General features: G+C 37.7%; 1 protein-coding gene across 4 annotated transcripts in view; it reads right to left on the reverse strand.

Annotated features, from left to right (window-relative positions):
• The window catches only part of MAP3K7 (mitogen-activated protein kinase kinase kinase 7), a 63177-nt gene extending 44905 nt beyond the window's left edge, over positions 1-18272 (reverse strand). For 3 of the 4 annotated variants that reach the window (XM_053591422.1, XM_053591420.1, XM_053591421.1), the window contains exons 1-5: positions 17742-18218; positions 5828-5938; positions 3131-3196; positions 1723-1768; positions 528-666 (exon numbers count right to left, since the gene is read on the reverse strand). In XM_053591422.1, the coding sequence (XP_053447397.1) occupies positions 528-666; positions 1723-1768; positions 3131-3196; positions 5828-5938; positions 17742-17861 (482 nt within the window). In that variant the 5' untranslated portion in view covers positions 17862-18218. Of the gene's footprint in view, positions 1-527; positions 667-1722; positions 1769-3130; positions 3197-5827; positions 5939-17741 lie in introns of all 4 variants that reach the window. The other variant, XM_053591419.1, reaches the window with a different exon arrangement.
• Positions 18273-18414: the final 142 nt, after the last annotated feature.

An 18414-nucleotide genomic window follows, 5' to 3' on the forward strand; every position in this document is an offset into this window, starting at 1 on the left:
TTTCGAAGTTACAAGGATTCTTATGAAGAAATTCAGAATATTTTCCATCTCTACTCAGATGCCAGAAATGTCCTTTAGCTTTCTTCTGAAAGGGCAAGTAATAGTAACTCTGGGAATGTCTGTAGAAGGTATACGTGCGGACATTACGCTGGCTGTTAGGGACACAGGAGAAAAAGTCAGTCTTGCTTGTTCTCGAGGGGCTGTCTGTGGGCAGCACCGCGGGTGCCACACTGCAGGGGCAGAGTGAGATGTGTAGTTGAAAGAGTCTAGAAGGACGCTAATCAAAGGGAGGGGTTATTAAAAATAAAAATCCCACGAAACACAACATCTAAAATGCAAGCTTAGATATACGACTAACATAATGAAGGTGAGTTAAAAATAAATATTGAGTATACCAAAAAGAAAAAGAGGAACTCTTTGTATAGCTATCAAGTTGAATTAGGGAGTGGGCTGGGGGCGGCAAGAAAAAGTGAGAGACTGACAACAGGGCAGAACTTACTTATCACTTACATAGTGTCAGAACTTACTTGGGTGGTTTCAGGTCCCTGTGAATTAGCGCTTTGGGCTGCATGCTGTGTAGATAAGCCACCCCTTGGGAGCACTGTAAACACCAGCTCATTGCATGGGCAGCGGTGTAATAGGGCAGTGGCTCAGCACCGTGCAGCACTGCAAAAGAAAGGCACAGACTAAGAAGGACTTTACTGCCAATGACAAAAGACACAACGTGAACGCAGCACTATGGGAACTTAGGTGGGGCACTCTTCTACACAGGCTCTATCAGCACTGCTTTTAATTCTTTTCTAAATAAAAAAGAAATATCAAATAATTCTGAGTAGATAACTACCACAGAAGTATCTAATGTTAAACAGTTTATTAAACTGCTATTCATACACTCAAGTAAAATTATTTACCAAGCTTTTTCAAATTGATATTGATAGACAAAGTCTTTCACACATTAATACATAAATCATAAGCAGCCTTGTGGTTCACACTGTAAGGGAGATGCAGGGAAACAGTACACTAAGAAATATAATGATTTGTATCAAGACGTTGACGACTATGTTTTCTGTAAAGTTAAAAACTAGAAGTAGTTCAACCAAAAAAAAAGTCAATGGAGTATTAAATATCCATTAACAATGATGAACACATGGGCAGGAAATGTAAGTTAAAGTTTACATAAACAATGCTAATTAAAAAAATACTACAATTTATTTTCTCTAACTGATGCTACAAGAAACAATACATTTATGTTGATGATTGGTCTATTTAAGGTGAAAGAGCTTTGTTCTTTCTAAAGTTTTTTCTCTTTGTTACAACTGAAAGTTCTGTACAGTGACTTTTCACAACTTTATTTTTTGAAAAGAAAATAAAGCAGAGTGAAAAGGAAGTATGGCTAAAGAGTTTTAAAATGAGAAGGAAAAGAAAAATCAGAAGTCTGAGGTATTCTAAAATCTACTTAAAAACCAAACTTTATTTTTACCTAATGCTTTTAACATAATAAAATACCGTCAATTAAAAAATTGATAGACTTCTAAATTTCACATACTAACACTATAGCAGCTTTCTTACCTATTCATTTTTAATCTTTAGTAGATTTCTTTTAATTACCTCCTTTTGAGACTCTGATGGTAAAGTTTAAAGAACATTAAATAATTAGAGTTTATATCAAAACCTTTCAAATTCTTTTAATCTGTTAGATAAAGCGGGTCTAGTGACACTCACCATTATATAAAGAGCCCCCTTCAGCGTACTCCATCACGAGACACACCTGAAAGCAACACGCCCAGAGAATTAACCACACAGCTGCAGCACCTTAGGGCCCGTGAGAAATAACATCATTCAACCCCTTGATTTTATAGATATGTTAAAAATCATTCTTTTCACCTCTACTATGTGAATAACAGGAAAAAGTATCCATGACCTAAGACAGTGTTTTTCAACCTTTCTGGTCTCACGGCACACGTGAACCTAAAAAGGTAAACTTCTGTGGCACACTTAAATTATGTTGATTAAAAAAAAGTAAAAAAATAGGGTGGCACCTGTGGCTCAGTGAGTAGGGCGCCGGCCCCATATGCCGAGGGTGGCGGGTTCAAACCCGGCCCCGGCCGAACTGCAACAAAAAAAAAGTTGCAGACTGAGGCAGGAGAATCGCGTTAGCCCAAGAGTTAGAGGTTGCTGTGAGCCGTGTGACGCCACGGCACTCTACCCGAGGGTGGTACAGTGAGACCCTGTCTCTACAAAAAAAAAAAAAAAAAAAGTAAAAAAATAAAAAAAAGAATATACTTACTATACTTTGAACTTCTTTTGAAAATAATTTAATTAATGATCTTTTTTTTTTTTTTTTTTGTAGAGACAGAGTTTCACTTTATTGCCCACGGTAGAGTGCCGTGGCATCACACGGCTCACAGCAACCTCCAACTCCTGGGCTTAGGCGATTCTCTTGACTCAGCCTCCCAAGTAGCTGGGACTACAGGCGCCCGCCATAACGCCTGGCTATTTTTTTGTTGCAGTTTGGCAGGGGCTGGGTTTGAACCCGCCACCCTCGGCATATGGGGCCGGCGCCCTACTCACTAAGCTACAGGTGCTGCCCTTAATTAATGGTCTTTAAAAATTTTCTAGGCACACCTAAGATCCTCTGACGGCACAGCAGTTAAAAATCCCTGACCTGAGGTCATCTCGTCTTCTAGGAGCGCTGTCAGAGTGAAGAGATATGTACAGATATGACCATATTATCCTTTGGGTACGTTCTTCAGTGCTAAGTCTATTGTAAGTAGGTGCTGTCACAGGCTATCAAAAGCCTTGTAAGAAGATGAAGTTATTAGATCAGACAACCTAAAGGAACTTTCATACCATTTTTCTAAAAGACTGGAAACAATGCATAAAGTCCAACTGTTCTTTCTGAAATATATCTAAGACAGCAGATTAAGATGGTTTCAAAGCCTTTTCCTTCACTTTGACAAACAGGCCCATTTGCTGTCTATGGCCAATGTATCTTGCTCTGTAAACCTCTCTTCCTCAATAAGCTTTGTTTCATGCTTTAAAAAAAGGTAGCTTCATAACCTACGCACTTGTACACATCTGCCATGTCACTTCTCTTAGACAGGTGACAATGAAAAAGTAACAAACTTACTGGGTTCAAGCACGCTCCATACAGCTTTACAATGTTAGGATGGTTCACACGGGATAATTGCCGAAGCTGGAACAAATTAAGGTTTCTTTTAAAGTGATGACTTTTGAGGTGCTCATTTCATAGCATCATTAAAATCTTTTCATTGCACACAATGTTTAAACCACTCAGCATTCACTATTGGCTCTGTAGCAGGCTCTGGGAGTACCGTGTGCCTGCTCTTAGAATGGCATGAGATCCCTGTGCTCCAGCTCACATTGTTTACTCGGGGAGACATGTAGAGAAATAATTACAGCAATGTGCAAAGTGCTACGTAACAGGAGTTATGAACATGGCATGATGAGTACACAGAATAAGAAGAAATTAACTCAGTTGAGAACCATCAGGACATCACTCCAGAGATGGTACCGAGCAGAGTTATCCAAGCCAGCAGAAGCCATGTTATCATTGTTATCATCACCTTCACAGGTATGACTGACTGAACAGTCTAGCTACTGTGTGTGGGTCCTGGTGGGCACTTTATAGACATTGAATAGTTACCACAACCCTGCAAGGTAGGTATTATCATTTCCATTTTAAAGATGAGATCTCAAAGTTATGGCCCAGAGAGGATTATTAAATCATACTATAGCTAGGAAGTGGTATAGGTGGGACTTCCACTTAAATCTACATTACTTAAAATGTGTTCTCTTTCTGTATGCTTGTCCCTGTATCATTCCCATGTCTTGAATGAATTCTATTCTCTCCATTCCTGCTGCCATTGCCTTAGTGATTCTAACCTGAACCATTGCAGTAATTACTATATCCCTTTCCTAGCTGGCCCCTACTTCCAGTTCTAATTTTCCCTCACCCAAGGGTTCACAATGAGGCCAGTAAGGGGTTTGGGTATACTCATTTCTCTTGTCAAACTTCTACTAACATATCCCCCTCTTCCACCAAGTCACTTCTTGCATTCTTAACTCCACTTTGGTGCCCCTTTCCTTCTTTTCTTCCTTTCCTTCTCTATTACCTACATTATGCTGTTGGCTCATATTAAGTCTACTAGGGTCTCTAAACCTTTATCTTATAGGCCACTAGAAAGCTTTATCTCTCTACAGCCAACATTAGTAGATTTGTAGTCCTAAAAGAAATCATTATTTATTATATTTATTTACAATACATTGTGAAAAGAGAAAATAGCACATTTTGAAAGTTGGAAAGCAAATGACTAGCAATAAGTGATAGAATAGACCTAAGAAAGCTGAATCATAAACTTGTAATTAGAAAAACTGAGAAGCAACCAGAGCTATCTTACAAGCTCTAAAAGTCTGGGGAGGAGCGGTAGTCCCAGGAACCTATGCAAGTGCACTAGTGACAGGAGGGTGGGAGACAGGCTGAAAGCTAGACCCAAAGATTCCTTCAAACAGCTTAGTGACCATCTTTTATCAACCCAGAAGATGATTAGAGGCTAATCTTTACAGAAGGTGTACAAGGAGCATATGGATTAGGGGAAAACACAAATGAGGGCATAAGCTCAAAACAGTTGTCTCTGGGAAGCAGAAAGTTAGATGGAAGGAGGTATAGGGGATGAAGGTTTTTTTACTAAAAACTTTTGGAGAACCATTTGACTTTTTAAATTCCATGCACATATAATCATGACTTTAAATAATTTTCCTCAAGCTATTATGATCTTTAGATTTATGATTCCTAGCATTTAACACATGTTATTTCACCCAATGTTGTGAAACTGCCAATACCAGCGTATATAACCAACGATCTTATTTAAACCATAAATAAAAATCATGATTAAGGCAAGGCTGAGACCAGACTCCTAGCACATTCTACTAGAGATCATTTTTCTACATGATGACACCAAACTATTCATCAGCACTTCTCATTCATTCAGCCAATTACAAGTCACCTCACTGTATCAATGAAATCTTCATTTCTCCATGTGATATATTAAAAAAGTTATAAAGTATATTTTGAAATTATGACTAAATGCAAACAAGTATAAATTCTGAAGGTTTATAAGGTAGAGGCCACTTACCCGTTGGCCAGTGAAGTTATAAAAACATTAATTTTGTTAAATACTACGGTCTAATATACAAAATAATGTGAAGTTAATAAGGAATAAATGTGAAAACATAGTAATGATGTGATTACTGAATTTTCCTGTATTATTCAATCTATAAGAGAATGAAGTTATAAATTTTTCCTTAAATTAACCTCATCTGAATTCCTAAAAACATTCAGTTAAAAGGTTGCTGTGAGCTATGATGCCACAGCACTCTACCAAGGGTGACAAAGTGAGACTTTGCCTCAAAAAAAAAAAAAAAGAAAGAAAAGAAAAAAAACCCCAAAATTTCCTATCTTAATTTTAGGTAATGGGAAAGAATACTACTTCTTTTCTATATTAAAATTAAGATACTATGCCTTGAAATAGATGTGAATTCTGTGGATAAGACCACGCTTTAATTAAGAGATGAATTCATTATGGTAGTTAAGGTTCTTTTCCCCTGATTTTCAATCAGAATTAAGAGTGTGAATGAAAAAATGTTCCTATGCCCCTACCTTTGGTTCAGCCAAATTGTGACATACATGTACACAAAGAAATGACAGCTGAGAAATAATCTTTTTCTTTTTTTTTTTTGTAGTTTCTTATTAAATTCACAGAGTATCTTAGGTGAAGAACAGAACAGAAATGGCATCCCAGCTTACCTCTACAATAAAAGCTTTCCTCTCAGACTCACTTTCTATTTGTTTAATAGCAACATCTTTTGTTCTCCACTTAGCTTTGCAAACTACTCCAAAGGCTCCTCTTCCAACAACCTGAATTAAAAACAAAAAACAAAACACCCACAATCAGAAGCAAATACATCCAGCCCAACATATAACATGGAGGTCAATCTCTTTAAGACTTATAAAGATTTTAGAAATTATTAATCAATACCAAATTTGCCACCAAGCAAGCATGAACTGTCATTAAAGTGAGGAAATAATGAAATGCACAACTATCTCTACCTTTGAAAGTTTATAGTCTAGACATCTCCCCCCCTCAAGTAAAACCAAAACCAGCAAACAAAAAATGGAGGCATAAACACCACCAAGCAATTTGTTAAATGCAGAAAAAAATTGAAACAGAAGAGATGACAGACAAGACAGAAGATGGTTTGGAAAAATAAAAATAAAAAGAACACATAATAAAAATTTTAAGCTATCAAACTGAAATTAAAATTGGCTTTTAAATAATTTAATAGGGATAAGGGAGAAAAGATACAAATATAAGTATTAAAAGATTGGCCCTGGTGAAAGATAGATAAAATGTATTATCTACTCAATAAAAATATGTACAACAATACAAAATAAAAACAAAAAGTAGTTTTTGATATTTGTTAGAACAAAATTAGATATTATCACTGTAAAGGACCTCCTTCAATCTCTCAACTTCTAATGTGTCTAACTAAGCTCTCTGTGCCAAGGCCTTTTTGTTAAGTGAAAAGTCTACCTCCCTTTGCCACGTTTACATGTACTTTACAAGTAGTGGGCCTTGAACTAACACTTTACTTATATTACTTCACTTACACAGACCTTGAAGGCAAGTACTAACGCCATCCTCATTTTCAGTATGAAGTAGCTAGCTTTCACCAAGTAAACCAACTTACCCAAAGCTATGTAGCTAGCCAGTGGTAAAGTACAGTTTGAAAACAGGTAATCTAATGCCAATGATACCAATTTGTATCACATATGTAAACTTACATGAAGGAATTCCTGGCACAAAACTCTTGTATAACAAAGCTGACCACAGCTAAGGTGATCAAATACTTTATTATCCATACTGGGACACTTTGTAGAGGGAGGCACTAATCATAGCTCAAATCCTGCTTCACACATTACATGACACAGTATGAACATTTCTCACATTGCTCAATGTATAAAGCCACCCAAATGGTTAACACTTACTCAAGGCTTACTATGTGCCAGGTACCACTCTATGCACTTTTCATGCACTAACATTTAATTCTCCTGTTTTTTTTTTTTGAGCCTCAAGCTGTCACCCTGGGTAGAGTGCCATGGCATCACAGCTCACAGCAACCTCCAACTCCTGGGCTTAAGTGAGTCTCCTGCCTCTGCCTCCCAAGTAGCTGGGACTACAGGCGCCTGCCACAACGCCCGGCTATTTTTTGGTTGCAGCCATCATTATTGTTTGGCAGACCCTGGGCTGGATTCGAACCCGCCAGCTCATGTGTATGTCACTGGTGCCTTAGCCGCTTGAGCCACATGGAGTCACATTGTTGCAACTTGCCCAAGATGGCAGTCAGATCTAGGCTGGGATTTGAGGACTAGAGCATGTAATGACAAACATATTCTATATTCAGTTTCTGTTATTGGCTACAGGGATCTGGGCTGCCTCTAGACAAAACTGCAAAGTAGGACAGCATCTCTGGTAGCTGGTCTTTCATTTGGTAACTCCTTCCTTCCTGAAGCTTACATCCTTTACTTCACCACATATGGATACTGGCTACCAGGTACCATTAGAATAACGGAAAGAGCACATTCAGGTTCTGGACTGAGTGCAAATGCAGGGCTGTGTCCACCTATGCGCTCTTAATGCTGGGTGGGTTTGAGTTTCTATTTCCGCAACAGTAAAATGGAGTTCAAAGTCAAAACTAGGTTATTTCTTTAAATACTAAAAAAGAATAGTAAATGCTTAGAATTGAGTAAGAGTCAGTATAAGAAGCTATAATACTTCTCTCACAACTAAGATAAAGAGCAAACAAATCCTTCAAAAATTTCAACTTTATGGCACCATTAGGCTAAGAAGATATACATGGACACAAGCCTATCTCTTGATATTACTATTAACTGAAATAATAATTACAAAGCAATTTAATATATTCTTCAACCATGTATTTATAAATACTACATATATCAAAGCAACTGACTCACCTTGTTTTATTTTTCTATTAAGGAATGCCCATACAGGGATTCTAAACATTATGTTTGGGGATTGTGCGTTTGTCACAAAAATAAATATGACTATTTGTGAGCAGCAAGTGCCACCTAGTGATGACAGTTGACTCTAAGCATTCAACTTAAAAAATGTGGCCAAATGAGGGCATGATAAGTTTTCTATTTTGCTTGAGAAAGCAATTTTCCAGAACACACTGAAATACAAAATAGGCACGTTCCTGTAAGATGAGAGCCCAGGGCCTCAAGAAGCCTCTCCTCTCATTAGGGCCATAAAATATTTCAAATGCATGGTAAAATAACAGGATCTAAAATGGTAATAGAGACAAGCTAAGATGTTCAAGGTTGGACATACAAACTGAAATATGACAGAAATAATAACTTGTAAATGCAAAGGAGTGAAGTTATAAGCAAAGAATCAATGCTTAAGGAATTAAATTTCTGTATATCAGAAAATGACTTCCAACTTTTTTCAAATGGCATAAACATAGCGATACAGGTGTGAGAAGAAAAAACGTGCATAAAGAACAGACCCCTGTCTTCATGTGACAAAAATGAGGTAGAGAAGAAACTGAAAACTAAACTAACAGCACTTACAATTTTTCAAACACTTATTAGCTGGAGACCCAAAGGTGAGAGTCCATGACGGAGACTAAGGAACTACCTGCTACCTCCGTCCGGGATAGGCTTAGGGATTCAAGGGCAGAAAGGACTTTTACCCTCCCCTTCTCACTTGGATCCTGCCTCACAGAATGAGTGAGGACAGTGAAAAGGGAGATAGACAGAGGGAAGTTATAGCCAAAGCTCCTTCAGCCCTGGCAAAACATGGAAGTGATACAGAAAAAGTCTTCCTAGGAGAAAAGCGAGGTAAAAGAAAATTAAAGAGCCTTCTGACTGAAGTAAGGAGGCTGTTGTAGGGAGTGCTGGGACCTATATCCGAGGCTGTGGCCTGGCAGGCAGTTCAGATACAGGGGATAAGGAAAAATACAGCTGACTTTCAGGGTTAGTGAAAGCCAAGGGAAAGGCTTCGTCAGCAAGCAGGGAGAAATGGGTAAGGTTTTCTGATCTTCAAGGGGTGCCTTAGCCGCTTGAGCCACATGGAGTCACATTGTTGCAACTTGCCCAAGATGGCAGTCAGATCTAGGCTGGGATTTGAGGACTGGGAATTGAGTCAGGGAATCTACAGAGAAATCAAGCAAAGAGACACAGACTTAGGAGTCATCAGTATATAGCTGGTATTTCTGGTCAATCAATTGGATGAGATCATCAATAAATAGCATGTAGATACTGAGGTCTGAGAACTCAGATTTGAAGCACTTCAACATTTAAAACAAAACAGAGGAGAAAGAACTAGCAAAGGTTAAAAGAAAACAGTCAATATGACAGCAGGCAAACCAGGAGAGTATCACAGAAGCCAAGGGCGGGGGGGGGGGGGAGAACAGTTTTAAAGAAAAAGCAGATAAAAGAACAGTGAAATCGTTAAGCCAGTGGTCTCTGGTTAAGAAGCATAGTACTACATGGAAAGAAAAATAAATTCTCAGGAGCATAGGACCCAGACAATCTGTGTTACCAAGCCCTCCAGGTAATCTTGATATTTCAGAATCACTACAAGAGGCCAATACATTAAAGAGATAATAATAAGACAAGTTATTTCAGTATGAAGCCATCACATAAATAAGAGACCACCCCCACTGATATTACTCATTGGCAAAAGCTTTCCAGAACATCTAGATACTATCTTGGGCAGGAAAAAGAGAAAAGGAAAATCCTTATGAGAGAAGACTGAACTCTGAAATAACTAAATAAATCTTATACGTTCTGAGTAAAAAATTATCTGAAACAGATGTTTTCCACTGAAATTAACCAAGTTATCTTCAATGTAGCAAGATAAAATGCTTTTCTCTACTGAGTTTAAAAGAGGGAGGATTCATAAGTGGCAATCAGTTATAGAAAAATACTTTTCTGAACAATCTTCAAAAAGAAATACAAAATACAAACATAGAATTTTAGAATTTTAAAAAAGGGTATAAATACACACATATCCAGAAGGGACTGGGTGGAAGATACAATAGATACTATACAACAGGAAAAGTTGTTTTATGTTCTATTTTGCCTTCCCTCCTCCCATTCTGATACTAACTCTCTAAGGGAGCAAGTCTGAATAGAACTTAGTGATGGCAGAGGGTGCTAATATAGAATGAAAAAGGTGCATTCCAATATACTCCTCAACTCCTTTCCAAGAAATAACATTTTAAAGGGCATTTTAAAAAAAAAGTGCAACTTTATTATTTGTCTAACAATGCAATCTTATACTTGTTTAACAAAACATTACAACTTACAAAGCACTTTCTCACAAATATGACAAAATTTAACTCATAACTCTGTAAATATACAAGAGTTTTTACTTCTCCCTTAAAGACGAGAAAACTAAGACTCCAAAAGGGAACCTTAGAAAATGCTGCTCAGAAACAGTAGGTCTGATACAACTGACAACAGTCAACTTTTCAAAATACTATGCTCAAATTAGATTTTTAACTATTTAGAAGGAGAACTTTAAAAGGCCTAATCTCCTGTAGAAATAAGAGTGACCTTGGGTTAATAGCCCTTGTGTGTAAAGGGCTTACAGTAGATAATCACCAAAGATGGCAGCCCCTCTCTCCCTGGCTGTGCCCCATGACTCTTCTTCCTCTGTTCAAACCTTAGATGCTGATACTTTCCAACATTCTGTCCTTGGATCTTTTTTCTCAATCTGTTCTCTAATCTCACAGCTTCATACCCTCAAATTGTTCTTTGTCCATGTCTTTTGCCCAAACTTAAGATATATTTACAACTGCCTGTGGGAGGTGGAGGTTCTGTAGGCTCCTCAAATCCAACATGTCAAATACCAACTCAATTATCTGTCCTTTATTTTCACATTTGTAGTTTACTTGGTGGTGGTGAAGTAGATTTACTGATTGTATTGTTTCATTTTAATTAAGTCAATCCTCACATTTTGGAAAGATTTATTTAGAAAGTTTTTATTATGACTAGGGCCCATCATCAAATGATGGTATGGGTCCATAACTTAAGTTTTGCTAATTGTTATTTTATCTCCCATTGTTTTAAAATATCTAGTTTACACATACACACTCAAAACCATAGTATACAAACAAAAAGTGTTTTGTTTTACTGGCAGAACACAATCAAAACACACATGAACACTGTCCTAGCAGGATTCACTGGTTAATAAAGTCCACTAGGGTTAGAACTTTCTCAGGCTGACAATGTAGAACAACATTCTGCTGGTGAGCATAAATATTACAAGAAAGTAGGTTTTTAAAAACATTATTATGTACTCTTAAGAAAATGTTTCAAATACAAATACTATGGTAATAAATTTACTTCTTGTATTACTCAAGAATATGGTGGACAAGACCAGATACAGAATAATGGCATGCCTCGACTGTGAAGGCCAAGCCTGAAAACACATAAGGATATATGTGCATTACTAGTTAAGAAATTAGCCAACGTTACAAACTATAGAAAGCAACTCAATATTTTTTTAACTTATGGTTGATTAGAAGAAAAGAGTGGCATAGACGGCCACTCTTAAGACATACTGGGGCAACGGGGGTAAACAAAGAAAAATCCAATATCCAAGTTACAAAACACTGAAAGACACTTTTTACTTACTACCAAACTTCTAATTCAAGTTCATAAATCAAAATGCTTTTTGAATTGTGTTTTTATCTGGATAGTTTCTCTGACACATTTTTATTAACAATTATTTTGAGTGACTGTTTTCCTCAAAGATCAATTTTCATCAAGATCACGCATCCAAGTTACAAGTAATATTTCCTCCACCATATACGTACATCCAACCAAAATGGTGGACCTATGAATAAGCATTTTAATGTTCTTCACAATCCCTCATCTGCAAAAATAGAAGAACAAAGGAATGCAAAGACAACTTTGGTTCTAAAAGGGAAATCAATTTAGAAATATTTTCTTAAAAATTTATGAATGTTTTCTAAATTAAAATGACTTGAATTCTTATGATAAACATTTCTAAATTTTAGTCTCATACAAGAAAACAGATTGAAATTGACTTTCTTAATAAAAAATGTACAAATAAAAAATGTAACAGAAGAATATGAAAGATGGTATGAGTATTACGTGGTAATAATTACTATGAAAAGGCACAAAATCCAAAATCAGAATGTGTGTGTGTGTTTGTGTGTTTAAGATAAGCAAAGTAAACAATTCCTTTAAAACCAATTTCTTCAGGCTGGAAGATAACTACGTTCCTTCATGTATGCTACCCAGCTATTCATTCCTTCAAAAAACAAAAACAAAACAACCAACCAAGCACCTAAACTAAATTAGAAAGGATGTATACCCTTGTACACTTAGTTGTACTATGAAATACCTCTTTTAATTGTCCTGAATTCATGTTATTTTTAGTTCAGTGACAGTAACTGTCAGTTTGGTTTGGCCCTGTACTATGTACTATGTGAATGGACCCCTGGCTATGTATGCTGCCATCACTCTGGCTAGAAATGTGGAACATGACAGAACAAGCATGGATCTTACATTTATTAGCTAGGACTTGGCACCTCCAACTATTTCAGACCTTCAATATCTATTAATAAACTGAAGCAGAGTAGAAATGCCATTTGCTGACAAGATGGACTGGATAATACAAGTAAAGCTTTGATTTTTCAAACTTCTGAATTTTTCAAGCAGTCTTTTAAAGTTTGTCATAATACATCTGACCCATTTAACGTCTTTCTTTCAAATAAGCTGTTATCTTTTCAGTTACACAAGCACAATACAAAAATCATATCTGTAGCTACCTTTACCATAGTAACCCTTCCACCTCTACTGAAATCAACAGTCACTAAGTTTTACAGGAAAGAAGGTACTATTAATTTTTGATATACATAATTAATAGGGACTAACGAATCTACAAACTCAGTTTATTCAGACCACTACAAAGTAGGTTTTTCTCTAATATCAGTTGTCCATATACTTATAACCGAATCCTACAAAACATGTATCACTGACAAAGTTCTTTCTATGTCTCTCCTTCAAGTATATTTTAGTTTTTAAAACAAAATCTTTATCTCTTTAATGGAGCTTAAGAACACATATAAATGCTACAGTGATTATATGCACGTATCCAATACTGTATTCTTCTTCATACATTACAGTTGAGGTTAACAATGGGGTCTCCCTTTTAACAAGCAATTTTCGTAATTAGGGTCTTTTCAGCACTTTAGTGAAGACCCGCCAGTACTTCGCTTGCTCACAGTACCCGGCCCTGCACAGCATCTTTTATCCCTGCTAAACAAAAGTATTTGCTAAGGACAGGTATAATGGAGTGTAATGAAATCAACAACTGGAATAAGAACCAGATCTCATTTCTGTAGGTACTGCCTTGGTCAGATAACATAACTTATCTTCATCCCTGTTTTGTTAACATGTAACGTAAGAGAACCAGATGGGCATTTAATTCTTATGATTACACTGTGAAAATTTTCATTTACTTATTGAGCAGAAATTTATAGAGAACCTTCCAGGTATAGGCTTTGGGGTCACAAATGTGAATAAGGCACCTTATGTTTTGTTTGCTGAGGGAGATTTACAATTTCAGTTACTGCTAAATGCCATGAAAGAAACGACAAAAGATCTAAGTTGCTCAGCGAATGCTTCTCCAAGGAAGTGATGTTCACAGCCAGTCACGTGAAATTCTCCGGAAGAACATTGTAGGTAGAGTAACAACTGCAAAGACAATTCATCTCAGTGACTTTTGCAGGCTATGATATTCACTTTATTCAAAACCCCTAGTTCAAAACTTGTCCCCACTCAATGCGAGTCTTCTGTGATTAACCCTCCTTTCAAACTATGGCCTAACTGCTCAATTAACAATGTATTCACCAGTTTAAATTTGTGGTTCTGAAAACATAATTAACTGCTCTGTGTTTACTCTTGTCTCATAATAAGTCAGACATTTTAAGGAGAGAATCCTAGGATTCTTCTATTCATCTTCTATATAACTTAGCAGTTTCACACATGGAAAGGAGCGTTTGTTAAATATTCAGGACCAAATACTCTATAAAGGAAATCAGTATTTTATTTCCCCATTCCCAGAAGGTTTAGTTATAGAGTACTTCAGAAAGAACTAACGTGGCATTGTAAATACAGTGGAAAAAACGACAGACTCAAGAGTAAGAAATCTCAATCTCAATTCCCAGCTTTACCATTTACTTAGGCATGTGGCTTCTGGCAAATCAAACTCCATGACCACTTGTCAGTATCTGTAAAATGGGATATCATTTATCCTATCTTGCCAGAATTAGCTGGTTGCCAACTTAATTCCATGAGAGATCATGATCACTGTCCTTAAAGAACTTATAAGCTTACTGTGGAAACAGAACATAAATACTGAAAACAATGAATGTGATTTTATTTTAGAACTGGAAAAGGCCTTAAACGATCCTGTTTAACCCCTCATCTTACACAAATAATCACAGGCCCAGAAAAGTTAGGTGACGTGCGCAAAGTTACAGAAACATATTATAGCAGAATCAGTACAGAATTTAAATTTCCTGATTTTCAGCCCATCCACTTTCTACTACATCATGCTGTCTTAACTATTTCTTGCAACCTTATTCCCAATGTATACTCTTTTAAATTCTAACATTCTCCAGACCCATATCTGGAATGGTAAAAACTAAATGTCTTTTAAAAAGTACCTAGGTAGATTTCTGAGGCTGAGAACTTACATAATTTGATATCACAATTAAATTTAAGAAGTGCCTAAACTAATACTGAGTTACAATAGTAGGAATGCAGATTATATTATTTTAATTAAGTCAATACATATGCCTTAGAAATGTACTAAATGACTACATTATTTGGCCTGCAGTTAAAATTTTTTTTTATGTAGTTTCTCATTATATTGGTATAATATGATTAACTTTATTGTTATTTGACAAATACAAAATGATTTTCTCAATTTAAAAGGTAATACAGTTATACGATACATTGAAAGCAATGTAAAATGGGTTTTGTTTCTGGTCATTTTTCACTTGATCGTGATTTAATCTACGGGTAGAATCTAAGTTGAGAAATATTGGGTGTCAATGGTATATCACGGATTATATAACACTGTTTGAAAGTGTGCAAATCAAGAGTATAATGGAAATGAAGTAATGCTGTCAATGTCAGAAAGGTCCAAATTCAACCTTCAATGTGAAAATAAATTGAGTGTTAAAAAATGAAAAGAACACAAACCACAAAACCTCTAAATGACTGTCTAATATTAGAAATAAACTTTCTTCTAGAAATAAAAATCTCTCCCCAGGAATGCCCTAAATGTGTGTGTGTACACACACATACACAGTGAAACATCATCCAGATTGAAAGATGGGCCCTGGAAACAAAAACCTAACCAGATGTGAAATAAATTTGGGAGCAGAGCATCAAAATGTTAAATGTCTTTTTAGTAACTTGCAGTCTTCCACAAAGCAAGAAGGTAAAAGATTTAGAAAGCAGCACAGAAAAACTAAGGTTATAAAAACCAAATGAGGTAGTTTTTGGTAGATGATAAAGTACAAGTTATTATATAACAATTTGTAGTCCACATGCACAGCAGTTCACCACAGAGTAGACGTAAATGCTTATTTAAAAACTGCAATTCTTGTATACTGACTCACTGAATTTTTATTCTTAAAAAAGAATGTTAGCCATGAAAGCTGGATCAACTATCCACCTCTGAAAAAGGAATTTAACATAGCCTCAACAGAAAAAAAGAACACACCAAAACCATTTCACCCTCTTTTCAAAATACACATCTTCTTTTAGCCATCCAACTTTAAAAGCTGGTCACTGTTCCTCTCTGGGAACTAGGTTTTCTAATACAGGGAAAATGTGTCAGGCACCGCGTTGGTTTTTTTTTTTTTTTTTTTTTAAGACAGTCTCAAGCTGTTGCCCTGGGTAGAGTGCTGTTGCACCACAGCTCACAGCAACCTCAAACTCTTGGGCTTAAGCGAGTCTCTTGCCTCAGCCTCCCAAGTAGCTGGGACTACAGGCGCAGGCCCTAACACTCAGTTATTTTTTTTTTGGTTGTAGCTGTCATTATTGTTCCGCAGGCTCAGGCTGGATTCCAACCCCGCCAGCTCCAGTGTATGTGGCTGGCGCCCTAGCCACTACAGGTTGAGTGTTCTGTACATATTTTCTACTAGGATCTGTTATACAGATAAAATGAAACAGAAATTATTACCCCCACTTTACCTATTTTGGTTAAGGAAACTAAAGGTTAGGAAACGTGCCCCAAATCGCATAGCCTAGCAAGTGGCATATCTGACATACTGAACCTTGTATCTCCAAAGACCCGTTCTTCCCTCTATATTACCTTGTAAAATGAAGATGCTCTCAATGATCTTTATGTAATTAAAAAATACATGATTCAGTAATCCCTTATTCTTCCAAAGCATTCATAGGAAGAAAAACTTATTCATTATATGTTAATTACTACTTGTAATTTGCTGCTACCTAAAAGTAGTTTTAGATTTTCAAAGTAGACACAATTGAGAGTCTGTAATATTTCACTGGGATGCACAGGGTTCTTTATGCTACATGCAGTGCAAAATACGTTGGAAACTTTAAAGATGATAAATAAATGGTAACTGTTAGGTGCTTTTTTTTTTTGCAGTTTTTGGCCAGGGCTGGGTTTGAACCTGTCACCTCTAGCATATGGGGCTAGCCGCCCTACTCCTTTGAGCTGCAGGCGCTGCCCCCTGGAAGGTGCTATTTTCAACCAAAGTTTTAACAAGTCCTAAAGCGTGCCTTTAAAACATAAGTAATTTTTGCTTTTCTAAATTTTATAGTCCTTAGAGCCAATCTACCTTTCTGTGATTTTGAAAGAAAGCAACACTTAAAGGCAGATTGGAATATCTTGCTATAAAACAAATTACTGCCAAATTAAGAATGGATTCCGGTTTTCTAACAGTGATTTCTAGTGTGATGTTATATTCTCCTTGTCACTGAAATCATTAGTTATTTCTCTTCAGCATAGACTACGTGAAAAAATCTTTTCATTGCAGCTCACTCTGTTAACAATGGCAAAATTCATTTAATTAGCCCAACTGCAGGCAGACCATTTAAATATTATGAGCATTGCTCTATAGTATTGGAGAAAGTGAGAACATTTTGGTACGAGGGGAAGCACTTTTGACTCGAAGATCTGCTAATTTAACAACCACTTATTAGCATCTCCTACGTGCCAGGCGCTGAGCTAGAAGTCGAACACAACGCAATCCCCGTCCCGCAAGAATACAAATTTAAACTTCCACATGGCTGTGGTCTTCGTTGAGTTCACTACTTACAGATATGAAAACTGAGACCACCCTATGTCACCAGTTCATTCTGGTGAGAGGTCACCTAAATGCAGGCACGGGAGTATCAAATTCAAACTCAACCGGCCGAAGTGAGGAAAAAAAGACTGCTACTCTGGAGCAGTTGAGTGCAGTCCTCCCACACTCCATCTCGCCGGGACTGTGGGGGCTCCCGGGCGGATCCTGGGGCGAGGAACCCTGTGAATTAGAGGCGCCTTCAGAGGCAGGACTGGGCAGAGGCGGGTAGGGCCGGGATAGGCGTCTCCTTGCCAGGCCTCGCTCACCTCTTCTACTTCAATCTCCTTGTAGTCGATCTCTTCAAAGTTGAGGACCTGGGAGGGGGCTTCGATCATCTCACCGGCCGAAGACGAGGAGGAGGACGAGGCGGCGGAGGCTGTAGACATGATCCCTCGCGGCGCCCGTGGGGCCCAGGGACGGTACCGCCGGGACAATCCGGGTGAGACCCGCGCCCACCCGCTTCCGGACCGACCTTCAGCCTGGAGCCGCGCAGTCCTGCCACCCAGAGATCCGTGGCGGACGTAAAGCCACAGCCACAGCCGTGTCCCGGCTCTGGCTCCGCTGCGTTTTCCGCTGCCGGCCCCGCCCACAACACTTCCGGTTCCGGTCTGAAATCGGAAACAGGAGGAGAGCTGTGAGTTCGAGGAAGGGGAGGGGAGAATTTTGTGACTTGGGAAGAGAAAGGAAGGACAGGTTGGGGGTGGGGTGAAGTAGTCTGAGAGGCTAGTTTCGATCTGTGAAAGAAATTTCGCGAGACTTTTCTTAAAGGGCCCCTGCAACCTGATGATACCGCGAGAGCTGACGCATGACGTAATTAAGGTGCGCTAACGGAAGTTGCGCGGAGCATGACGGAAAATCAGTGCGGTTGGTCCTTAGAGAACCAGCGGGAAACATAAAATTTGTCATTTTATTTGCGATTTTACGTCTCCTTGGTGAACT

This window comes from Nycticebus coucang, chromosome 5, assembly GCF_027406575.1.
Source record: "Nycticebus coucang isolate mNycCou1 chromosome 5, mNycCou1.pri, whole genome shotgun sequence".
Classification (NCBI taxonomy): Eukaryota; Metazoa; Chordata; class Mammalia; order Primates; family Lorisidae; genus Nycticebus; species Nycticebus coucang.